General features: G+C 43.0%; 1 protein-coding gene across 1 annotated transcript; it reads right to left on the bottom strand.

The window, feature by feature from the left end:
- Positions 1 to 601: 601 nt before the first annotated feature.
- Positions 602 to 12,253, bottom strand: LOC310771715 (DNA cross-link repair 1A protein-like; the record flags this gene model as incomplete). The annotated part of the gene is made up of 6 exons (XM_083664259.1): positions 602 to 1,361; positions 5,515 to 5,656; positions 7,891 to 8,045; positions 10,151 to 10,296; positions 11,703 to 11,846; positions 12,135 to 12,253. Coding segments are annotated over 6 exons (879 nt in total), but the record flags the coding sequence as incomplete, so codon positions are not given.
- Between the last annotated feature and the right edge of the window lie 980 nt (positions 12,254 to 13,233).

Raw genomic sequence — 13,233 nt, forward strand, 5'->3', positions numbered from 1 at the left:
ATTATTACATTGATTACTCCTCTTGTAAAGTGGGTGATGACACATGATGTAACGCAGTATGATAGCAGGAAGGAAAGGAGTGGAGAGAGGCGAGTACAGTTTATTAACCCATTGATACCTGATGCAGCATTTGCGTGTATATCTCTCATTTGTGTGCGTATCCCTTTAAGACCGCGAACCAATGCTGCATCAGGTATCAATGGGTTAACACATCACACCCTCTCAATTACCCAATATGAGCGGTTACCATCAGGACGGAGGTACAGGGTACCGCCTTTGCAGACTTCCCCGTGCCCAGAGGTATATTTTATACCTTCCACTATAGCTCTGCTAAATACACTCTGAAGACAAATAATAATAATCTAATCATCTTGGTGTGAAGCACTTTGGGGATCAAATATCTGTCATAACTGCTTGTATTGTATTTTGTCTGACTGTCACAGATGCAAAAAGAATTTCCGAAAGGAGAATAAATGAAACTTTCTCTCCCGCGCGCGCGCACACACACACACACACACACACACACACACACACAGGGCAAGCCGTTAAATATTTAAAACTCATTTATTGACATTTTTCTACCATAAAATCAAAAGGGTAAAATATACAAAGTATTTACATTGAGAACTATGATAACTGCACTGTTTCAAAGCAGCACTTACAGCATACGGGCAGTATGTATTGGTAAAAAAATGGAGGTAGCCAAGGCAGCCGCAGTATCATGACAGTCCTCAAACAGATCTAAGCACAGTAATGCTGCGTGCATACAGTAATGCTGCGTGCATACAGATCTAAGCACAGTAATGCTGCCTGCATACCTCCAGATTACCATTACACAAGTCGTTTTTCAACTCCCACCCAATATGGAAAAAATCAGAACCTTTGAATGAAATTGGTTATGACGAGCCATTACTATCGTTCATGTTCACTTGATCGATCACAACCCTTGCTTTGTATAGAAATGCTAATGTTAAAAGCTCACTGGTCTTGGTCGTAAACAATTTCAACACAAGCAATGATTCTAGTTTTGTCAATCAACATGACAATCTTTATGAGTCCCATTACACAATTAAATACTGCAGTATTGTGGATTACCGTTTGCTTTTCTTACCACTGATTAGGAACACAATCAATTATATCGTTAGCTGCAAAGTAAACATGGTTAACCAATTTACAGTCGAGGTTAAGTTAAGATTTAATATTAGCTTTGGGTTCCATGAGCCATTCGCTGAAACACTTCTCCATAGCCTTCCTACTACCCCAGCTGCCATTATTGACTGTAGGGATGATCTTTAGAGGTTGGAGCCACTGGACAAATCGCTTCATCTCCAGAAAGCTGCTGTGTTCACTGTACGGGATTCCTGTCAACAAAATAGAACGGGTGTTATGGTTGATGAGTCTCTTCTTAGGCTTAAGTTGCATTTGTCCCCTCACTTGGTAAAATGCAAAAGCAACCATGCCAAAATGCATTAACAATCAAGTTTGTGCCTTATTCTAATCTAGGACAATTCCGCTGATTTCCAGTTGAAAAATGGTCTCCCTATGCTGCTCACTACACCACAATGCTGACTATGCATGACCACACGGTAAGGACAGGCTCGTACTGGAATTCTACAAAGTTTGGATGCTCTCCGGTCACAATATCCATAAAGATAAGAAAAGATTTAACAGAAGATTGCAGATTTAAAACAAATGCAGCCATTTAAAAATAAGAAATTTTTAGGCAAAGTGTGGACTAGAGATGGGATCACATAAAAAAAAGAAAAACAAACAAACAAACATTGAAATTACAAGCTTAACTCTACCTACATCACTTTTTATATTTTTTTCATTGCCGCATGTTTTCAGGAAGACGCAATTGTGGCGACCAATCAAATGAGTTCGGAGGCGGGCGTATTCCCGGCCGCACACTATGAAAAAATGTTGATCCAGGAACGACACCAACACGGTGATATCAGGAGGTGCTACACGCCCTGTCATTCTCACAGGGCCAAATCAAGTCTTGGTTCTTATGATCAAAATTTTTGATTCATGAGAAGTGAAGTCCCTGAGGGAGAGGAGCCAGGAGCACTTTAGAATTGGACCAGGGGGATTCTTCACACTACTCAATTATCCATCCATCTCAGCTCAATAGCTTAGGCAATCATTTCCCTCATTTTCCCATTAGGATTAATCAAGTCCAATGGAAGACAGAAGAGATTTGGTTGGAGGTAAGAAGAACCTGTCAAGGAGCCAGATGTCTGCTGCAGTGGATAGCCACAAATATGGAAAAGGTCAGATATGCCATGAGGCAAAGCCTTACAAGGCAAGACTAGATGCCAATTAAAGGTGGTCCACCAGGCTCAGACTGTTCCCGTTACATTACAAGGAGGCTTCTAGATGGAGCAGCGCCAGCGAGATGATGAAATGACTCTCTTGACACCTCTTTTGGATCAGGGGGTGAGGAGAAGACGACACCTTCTGACAAATGTTGCAGAACGCTACCTGCTGTTTGGCCTCGTTCCACCCCCTCCCGCAGGTTTGATGAGGCCTGCTGGCTGAAACTGTATCTACTCAAGTGTACCATCATCAGTCATCCCACACGCAGAGGACAATATTAGTAGCAATAGCAGCATATGGCTGGGAAAGAGAAAGGAAAGGGGAGACAAGCACAAGGCGGAGATAGTGTGCACATTGGCATGCACCAGAGCAACACACAAAATGCAGAGGAGGAAATTGCGTGTGTTTGTGTGTGCGAGCGAGCGAGCATGTGTGTAGTCTGTGGTGAAGCACTTACACACGAGCCATTTAAATGCTCAGTCTGTGGTAAAAGTTTTAGTCGAAAAGAAAATGTGAAGAGACACATGGCAGTCCACACACAGGAGAGAAGCCATTTAAATGCTCAGTCTGTGGTAAAAGTTGTAGTCAAAATGCAGAGTTGCAGAAACACATGATGGTCCACACAGGAGAGAAGCCATTTAAATGCTCTGGCAGACCACCAGGTGGAGCCCCACGGTCCGACCGCAGTTTGGGAGCCAATGGAAGCCATATGCCTAACCCAGACATACAGCTCAGTAGATGCACCACAAGAAACTGCATGAGCAGGCAGCAGAAATATTGGCTGAAATATTGGTCTGTAACATAATATCGCAGTGATATAACGCTCGTTTCCTATCCACCTGACCTCTGTCAGTCCACCTGACCTCTGTCAGTCCACCTGACCTCTGTCAGTCCACCTGACCTCTGTCAGTCCACCTGGCCTCTGTCAGTCCTGTAGTCATTTCTGTTGCTCGGAGCACAAAAGGATACTGGTACAGTGTCTCCCCTGACAATCAATGGTCAGGGTGGACTATCAGTCTTCGAGGAGGGGCCACCTCCGCCCATTTTGATCAGTATTTCCCTCAGTGGAGTCATAGAAATGTTATTTCAAGGGTGTAAATTCCACCCTGCAACTTCTGGGTAAAACAAAGGTGGCAATATTATCCCCATTGCCCTCAGTGGAGTCATATGGTCTAAAGTTTAAACAGTGTTTCCACTCTGCCACTTCTGAGTAAAACACAGCTGGCAAGATCCCCAAGTTCATATCTCGCTCGGGGGGGGGGGGGGGGGAACTGGGGGCAATAGTATGATCCTCCCACGCGCTACATCCTGCCCGTGAAACTCCTCCTATATGACTCCTCGGGTCATATCAGTCATGACTCATGTTCACCAAGAACGTTCTACATACATGTTAGTCATGTTCTATTCACTGCGGGTAGGCAAAAAATAATCTGACATGCCACCATTGACTGTTAATGGCAGAAGGAGCAGTTGTACAAGTAAAGACGTAAAGTCTTTGCTGTATTGTCACCAACTTCCTGTTGAGCCTGTTCAAATTCAGCCATGTGTGTTTTTTTTAGAGTTTTCAGACGCAGGCTTAGCAGAATGTGCCACCCTCACCCACACCAGTTTACTTTCAACCAGTCCCACATGTATACAGTAGGGATGCCATTTTTTTTTTTCAATTTCCTTAATCGATTAATTGGTCATGTTAACGATCAATTAATCGATTAATCATTATATATATATAAAAAATGCTTTTGACATAGAAAATAGAAAATGCAGGGTTTTACACCTGTCTTTAGGCCTACCTAACAAGTTGATCAACCAACTAAACTTCCTGCATTAGCTGTCATTGTGCTTGTGACATGTTTCAACATTGTGTTACAATGTTTACAATGAATACTGTTGTCTTTTTGGGTGTAATCCTGCCACACTGGACTTTTTGCGTGGCTTTCTTCTTCCTCTGTATGAACAGTGAAAGTTACATTTCGCCCTTGTGATGTTAAATCATTTCAGCAAAGAAAGGTGCACTGACACCTCATACTGTATGGCACCGATAAATTACATTCTTCCATTACAAGTCCTCCAGGTTTTGGGAGCTTCATATCAGCAGTAAAAATCAGACTCAATCGACAACACAAACATACTCTACAAGAAAGCAGTGGACTGTTTTTGAGGCTCTAATGCAAGAGACTGCATCTTCTACCAAGCCGTGTGGCCACTGCACTGTTCTTTGCTTTTGTACACTGCGAGGCAACATCAACGCAAGGGATGAAGAAAGGCTAAAGTGAATCTCCATCTTGGCGATGCCTCCCACCGATGCTGCAGCTACCATGAAGCTACCATGAAGCCCACTGCCATCAGGCGAGGCTACAGGCTTCTCTCGTCTCAGCCAACTCACTCGGGAGGCTGCTGAAGCCTGGGCACCTGCCCCATCTCCATCACCTGCTCTGTACCATTCCCCCAATCATCTTACCTACAAGTGCGTTAATGCAGCTCAGTGTCACAACACTGAGGAACTAAACTTTATATATGAACTGGTATACTATTCTGGTCACATTTTCATACCATACTTCAATCTGCATTCAGCCTATGCCTACAACATTCTCTTCATTCTTTACCCTCTGTTAGCATCAAGCTGAATTGAACTTGTATTATGCTATGGTTGGTTGGTTGGTTTGTTCTCGCTCAGCTCTCTCTCGCCCTCCTCCATCCTCCCAAAAGGGGGAGCCCTAGGCTAAATCGTACAACTTGGCAAACATTCACATTTTTGGCAGGGGAATTGCCAGTCTTGTAGAGGAGTCCAAGTAGTGTGCGGCAAGAGAACATTCAAGATTGATATTGACAATGATGTAATAAGGTCCTGCTTTTGGTATTGCTAACCTGTTCAACTGAGAAGAAAAATAAACCCACTTTTAGGGCGTTAATGGCCTTAAATCTGCCAACCCTGGAAGCCATTCAAATACTGCAGACAGGCTGTGCAAAATACCACAAAATGTATGAGTGAGGAAAAACGACATTGTTTTGGCTATTTCTTCTCACCAATCATTCATTCTCATCTTTTCAAGCCTAACCAGGTTACTCATGAATGCACTCATAAAGAAACAAAAAAGATATTAAACTAAAACAGAAGAAACTATGTTCTTTATACCTTCTGATGAATATTATAACTAGCCCTTGCGTACAGACAAGCAAATAAAGATGAGTCCATACCATAGATTGAGATGTTGCCACTGGTCTGAGGCTGGATGTCTTCCACTGATTCCACCTGCTGGCTGAAGGTCCAGCCCGTGGGCTTGAAGGCCACCAGCTGCTCGTAGCGCCCTGAGAACCTGCTCAGGTGAGCCTGCAGTTTCTGAAGACCAGATGAGGGTGAGATGGGGGATGGCATGAGGATTTCATGCTCAAACACTCAATGGAGCCATAATGTGCTTTTTCGACATTTCTGAGAGAGGGCTGAAATATTTCTAAAATGTCATCATGAATGCAGCAAATTCAATAAATCTTCAATATAATTCAATAGATCGTCTGAAAAGGGTCCATCTATTATCATATAATGAATTAAAATCAGACCCCCCAAAAACAGCTGGACACTTAAACCTCTCTTCCAAAATGTAGAATCAATCCACCATATAAACTAAATCAAAATATTTGGTTCCATTGTTCCTTTTTTGACTATCCAACTTCCAGACATTATGCTCCAAGAAATTGAAAATTTGATCAATGTCTGTACAAACATTTCTAGCTATCCAGTTTCCAGAGCTGCAAAAACTGCATAGCCATTTTGATTAATAATGATGATTTAATGAATATAATATACTGCATTTCAATGTGTCTCTCTATGATAAAACTGCTCAAGTACTTTTTGTCCAAGGGTCTGAATTACAAAACCTTAAGTTAAAAGTGCAATTTTCCAATCAACTGGCTCTTATGTTTGGCATGGTTATAGCTAAAAGGGTCATATTGAGAGCCTTGTTATAAAAAAATGGCTCAGGGATTTTGTTGTTACTTTCTGTGTATTGTGTTTCCATGTTTATCGTGTTTCCATGTCATATGCATAATTGGAAAAACTAAAAAAACTAAAAAAACTAAAAAAAAAAAAAAATTGCAATTGTCCTCCCTAGTCAGCTTTTGCTTTCTGTGACTAATAATGCATCCCGCTTATCTCCATTTCAGGGAGACGCTAAGCTTCGTCATCATAATTAGCATTTTTAACTTCTGTCCTTGATACTTGCATAGGCTATGCATAGACACTAATCAGAATATGATATGGCTATTTTTAGACCATGAGCAGAATAGGATATGGCTGTTTATGTACATCAAAATAAACTGTCCAATCAAAGAATCATTCCATCTGAGGTTAAATGATCTTGGTTAAAGAGGACATGAAACATTTGATCATAATATAACTAGTTCATTTGCATAACACCTCAGACAAGACAGGACACTGCTTTCAAGTGTGAAATGTACCTAGATTTGCTAGAAAGATGAACATTTCACCTGTACCTTTTCACCAACTGATGGCTGATTGGACAATATAGTAAACTACAGTAGTGCAGTACAGGCTCGTTAAGTGTTGGTTTTGAATTCTAACAGGCTCACAGCGTATGCTGTTGTGTTTCTGACTTGGATTGTGGTTGTTTTGATTCATAAAAACATTCCAAATCCTTACTACTGTACTGTGCAGTCAACCTAGTGACATCATCTAGGAGCACCCTAGTTAGCGAAAAGCTGAAATGTTAATTTTTCTATCAAATCTAGGTAAATTTCAGACTTTAAAGCAGTGTCCTGTCCTGTCTTGCCTGAGGTGAAATACAAATGATCAATTGTTTCATGTCCTCTTTAAAAGAAGTTCAATAAAGTTTGTTTGAGCTCCATCTAATTGGCTCGCCACCCAGGCACTCATATCCTGTGTGCACAAAGTTGACCAACTGACCGGTCCCGGAGGTAACTCTGACGGCGTCGGAGATGTTTGGTTAGTAATTGCCTTTTTGGAGAGATCTTTTATTGATTTGTTTGGGAAGAGGATTTACTCATGGGGGAACAAACTGAACTGGTAACATTGGTCAAAACAATTGGTCAGGCAGCAACACACCCACACGTCCCAAATGTTTTCCAGTTCCCAGGAGCTGCTGAGTTCAACAAACTCATGGTCAACTCAGGAAACAAAGTCAGACTGCAGGAGCCCCTGAAGGAACAGTTGAAAACACAAGTTGGTCAGGTGCGGGGTGATGTTATATACTGCCAGGGAGAAACATCAACCAACCTGGGAACTGGCAAGGACTATGTCTTCAAGCAACCTTCATATAACTAAAAGTTCTGGTATAAGAACTGGTATACACAGTATTGCGTTTGACATTATTTGTTTGATGTACCAAAAGTTATTTTACTCAATATTTAAAAAAATTAAACTTTTTAAATTTTAATTTTACTGGCTCGTCTTGGATATGCTTACATTCTCATATTTGTGCACTTTTTTCCATTCTGACGAATAAATAAAATAGTCCTTGGGGGACCCGGGACCAGAGACCTACAATAGTAAATGCACCTTTCAGACCAGTTGATAGAAAATGGGAGTGCTGCACCTACGTTGAAGTTGAGCTGCATCATGGGCAGCACATGGACCTGGGCTGCCTTCCAGTCGGTGGTGATAAGTTGTTTGATTCGGTCCGACTCCAGGCAGCACATGGTGTTGTATTTGTCCCGTGAGAGGCACACTTTGGACCCCAGGACCTCTGCCAAAGCTACGAAATGAAGCAGACCGGGGGCAGATGTCAGAACAGAGTGGGGGAGTTCAACAGCCTTTTCATTTTAAGACCCAAACTGCAGCGGAGCGTCCCACTGACAGTTTATTCCACTGAACAAAATGTCACTCCCTGATAAAGTGAAATTGTACTACAGTACCATAAATGTATGTGATGGAGTTTGGAGAGGTTTGTACACATTCTGAAAGTTGCAGGAGCCTTATGTTGCACCTATAAATCAAGCCGTCCCAACAATCTTTGATTATCTCTATAATTCATAAAACCAAATGGGGCTTTGAAGAATTCCAAGCCCACAATCTCCACTGAAATAACCTGCTGAACACATGATGTACTGTAAAGACTACAGGAGTGTCAGGAAAAAACTATGTTTAGAACACTGTTGAACAAGAGACATTTTTTTAAATAATTAAATCAACTCTGGACATATTGTATTGGGTTCATTGTCCCAGACAATTACATGATCGCAAAGCACAAACCTCCATGAGCAATAACAAGAGCAACAGCGGGCGTGGAGACCAAATCGCTTCATCTAGTCAATCAAACTATCTGCTCATCTGCCGTTTTTCCAGATGATTTCAGAACGCAAGCTGTTCACCTTCTGGGAGGACAGTCATGCTTGTTATGTGGAGTGTCTTCTGTGAGGACAGTCTTCTGTGAGGACAGTCATGGTTATGTGGAGTGTCTTCTGTGAGGACAGTCATGGTTATGTGGAGTGTCTTCTGTGAGGACAGGCATGGTTGTTATGTGGAGTGTCTTATGTGAGGACAGTCTTCTGTGAGGACAGTCATGGTTATGTGGAGTGTCTTCTGTGAGGACAGTCATGGTTATGTGGAGTGTCTTATGTGAGGACAGTCATGGTTATGTGGAGTGTCTTATGTGAGGACAGTCATGCTTGTTATGTGGAGTGTCTTATGTGAGGACAGTCATGGTTATGTGGAGTGTCTTATGTGAGGACAGTCATGGTTATGTGGAGTGTCTTCTGTGAGGACAGTCATGGTTATGTGGAGTGTCTTCTGTGAGGACAGTCATGGTTATGTGGAGTGTCTTCTGTGAGGACAGTCATGGTTATGTGGAGTGTCTTCTGTGAGGACAGTCATGGTTATGTGGAGTGTCTTCTGTGAGGACAGTCATGGTTATGTGGAGTGTCTTCTGTGAGGACAGTCATGGTTATGTGGAGTGTCTTCTGTGAGGACAGTCTTATGTGAGGACAGTCATGGTTATGTGGAGTGTCTTATGTGAGGACAGTCATGGTTATGTGGAGTGTCTTATGTGAGGACAGTCATGGTTATGTGGAGTGTCTTCTGTGAGGACAGTCATGGTTATGTGGAGTGTCTTATGTGAGGACAGTCATGGTTATGTGGAGTGTCTTCTGTGAGGACAGTCTTCTGTGAGGACAGGCATGGTTGTTATGTGGAGTGTCTTCTGTGAGGACAGTCATGGTTATGTGGAGTGTCTTCTGTGAGGACAGTCATGGTTATGTGGAGTGTCTTCTGTGAGGACAGTCTTCTGTGAGGACAGGCATGGTTGTTATGTGGAGTGTCTTCCTACACCCAAGTGGAGCAGACTATTATTCACGTGGATGAATATTGAACTGTTTACGTCAAAAGGAGGACACACGACACGGCACGCGCTGTGGCGCTTCTCTCAAATCAGGCTAATCCACAAATTGTAGCACTGCTCCCATTTCAATAAAAGATATGATCCCAGATGATTCCCTTCCAACAGCAGCAGAAAGGTCAGATTGTGATATATGGCTATATATATATAGTTATGATATATATATATTGTTATATGATATATGGTTACTCATCTCACTATTGGGTCCAGACAAAGACACACAATCAAAGTTCCAATTCTACGATGATATGCTTTCACTGATGATCCCCCTGCATGTGAGGTTCAAGATCGGCAGAGTCAAATGTGTACTTCAAACAACGTTCAGTTTAGACAACAATAGGATGACAAGACAATTAGGATTTTGTAATGCGGTTTGTGAACTTGAACTAGGACTTCATGCTGTGCCTCGTAGTGGCAGAGAGGCACTGTGAATGCTGAGCTCGGGCAAAAGGGTAAACTCTGCTCACCTAAGAAGACCTTCTCTTTGCCCACAGAGTAGGAGCCACACACCACCAGGGTGCGAGGGTTGAGCGTCACCAGCTCCAAGGCTGTGCTGGCTGCGAAGCTGATGGTCTCTTGCTGACTGGGGAAAGTGTACTCAGGGCTGCAGTAGCTACAGGGATGATATGAGAGAGAGACAGATTTAGAAAGGTACATTTGTGCGTGAATACATGTCGGCACCATGTTTGAGCGGAGCGGATTAAGGACATCAGTGAGTGAAAAGAGTGTTACTGAAAACAAAATAAATCGTATACAGTTTACCCTCACTGGAAGGAAATGCAGATTGGGGGAGCTTCTTAAGACTATATGTGTGTGTCGTCTGTTTAAGTTAAGTTATCCTTTCCATGGGGAAATTCATCCTCTGCATTTGACCCATCCTCTACTAGGAACCTTCCTAGAACTATAGGAGCAGTGGGCAGCCACAGTGCAGCGGCCGGGGACCAACTCCAGTTCTTTTGTCAATGCATTGGTTAGGGACACTGACAGGAGTATTAACCCTAACATACATGTTTTTTGGTGGTTGGAGGAAACCGGAGCTCCTGGAGAAAACCCACACGAACACGGGGAGAACATGCAAACTCCACGCAGAAAGGACCTGGGACGGACCGGCGTTTGAACCCGGGACCTTCTTGCTGTGAGGCAACAGTGCTAACCACTGAGCCACCGTGCCATCCTTTGTTTGCCGACGTTTGATTTGTTGTTGCTCCAAATCAAATGTTTTATGGTCACGATTCATCTCGTAGCTGGTTGGTTTGGTTCCAGACTTAAAACTCTTTATATAAGGGGGGAAAAATCACTTCCTGGAACCGGAGCTGTGGAAAAAGTGGGCGGTCAAAAACAAAAAATGAATGCAGGTTTTATTTTTTGTTTTAGCTGAAACTGAAATGTTTTATAGTCACTCACGATTCTCTGGAAGACTGGTTGGCTTGGTTCAAGCCTTAAAACTCGTTATACAGTATAAGGATTTTTCAAAATGTCTATGGAGAAAATGAATGGGGAATTCACTTCGGGGGCAGAAGAAACGTCACATGACTGTTGAGCTCCATAGACCCTTTTCACGGGGGCCATTTTGTGTCAAAAAGGCAGGGTAATCACAGGTGCAAGCGAAACACTAATGAGGGTTTCCAAATTCCAATCATGGAAGTTTGAAACCCTCATTAGTGTTTTGCTTGCACCTGTGATTACCCTGCCTTTTCGACACAAAATGGCCCCCGTGAGAAGGGTCTATTGAGCCAAGCTTAACAATAAAGGGGAGAGGGTCACATGCACATCCCCCGGAGGAGGAGCCTAGTACAACCCACAGTCTTCTGCTATTGGCCACTCAGCAGCTGCATCATACGGCATGTGTATGAGAAAGGTAGATTCAAGGTGTGTGAGAGAGAGGACAGGTAGGTACTGACGTGTATGAGAAAGGTAGATTGAAGGTGTGTGAGAGAGAGGACAGGTAGGTACTGACGTGTATGAGAAAGGTAGATTGAAGGTGTGTGAGAGAGGGGACAGGTACAGGTAGGTACTGACGTGGTGTCCAAGTAGAGCGTCTGCACCCTGCAGCTGAGCAGCTCGGGGTAGGTCTCCATTGAGGAATCAGCTCTGAAATCTCCTGTATGGAGGACCGTCTGTCCATCGGGCAGGAGGAACAGCAGCATGGCTGCTCCTGGACAGCTACGACAGAGCAGACGTGGGGTTGGAAGAGAGAACAGAAAGAAAGGGCACTAGAACACTGTCAGCTGTCTGTCACTGTTGCTCCAGGGCAGGAATCTTCACCAATACAACTATGAGGTGAGTGCATGAATTGAGTATACGGTAGTTGCATTTTGGTTTAAGAACAATATGCTGAATGAATGAACAAAACAATGCTCTGATGAGAAGGCTATATACTGTATGCTGAAACGTTTTGAAGCCAAAATAAAAACATGGTCAACTGGTTTACATCCCAAAGTGAGGACTTACTGGTTGGCTTCCAGCAGGATGACGCTGACTCCCTCCACGGTGACCCGAGTGTTCATGGGCATGATGTGGACATACTGCTCTGCCACCTTCAGCTTGCTCTTCACCAGGTTCCCTGTGATCTGACCCAGAAAGGCAGTCAACTCATCTCTAAGGTTCAATAATTACATTGCTTCAGCAGCAGCTTCTAAAAGCTAGACAAACCCAAGGGCATAAGAAAGTGATTTTGTTGACTCAAAACACAACAAGCCTGATAAGAGTCAACAGGATCATTAATGGGGCCTATTTTGCGGACGCAAACAAAACAGGCCTGATAGAGTAAACGGTATAATTACTTCATATCTGTCATGATGACAGACAGGCAAAAGGATCAACATCGAGAGCAACGCCCAGGGCCCAGAACCCAGAACCCAGAACCAAGAACCCAGAACCAATATTTACTCTTAACAAAACATTCTGTGGTTCATTGAGAAAGATTCTGACCTTAAAATGTTTCTGGACTATGACCCACACACTGCCCAAGCCAATATTCTGTGACCCACCAAATAAGCAAACCCCATTGGAGACCCCCATAAGTGTTTTTAGCTGTGACCCGCAGAGCATTCAGTCCACTGTTGGCAAGTCTTGATATAAGAACTTACATCAAATCAGGCTTTCTTTCAACAATGTGTTTTATTCTGGACCCCAGGTAACTGGCTCATACCATGGTTTATTATTCAGATAAGCCCTTTACTAACATCTTATTTACAATACATTGTGAAAACTGAGCTAATGACAATTGACAAAACTTATATGGCCAATTTTTTACCTGAAGGAGTATAAGGATTAAGACCGCGAACCAAAGGGATACGCACACAAATGAGGGATATACACGCAAATGCTGCATCAGGTATCAATGGGTTAATGCAGGACAGTGAGATAGCAAATGAATGAGGCAGTTCTTATGCATTCTGTGGAAAAGGAGAGCACACAGAATGCTTTGATTATTTATAGGGCTTCTGAAGAATAAAGTGTTTCTTTTAAAGAAACACTTTATTCTTCTGGGACGTGAGTCGGGGTCTTAATTGGCCTCGGCTGGGTCTACTGGGCGAGGGTGTATGAT

Source organism: Poromitra crassiceps, assembly GCF_964638095.1.
Source record: "Poromitra crassiceps genome assembly, contig: HAP1_SCAFFOLD_1088, whole genome shotgun sequence".
Taxonomy (NCBI): Eukaryota; Metazoa; Chordata; class Actinopteri; order Beryciformes; family Melamphaidae; genus Poromitra; species Poromitra crassiceps.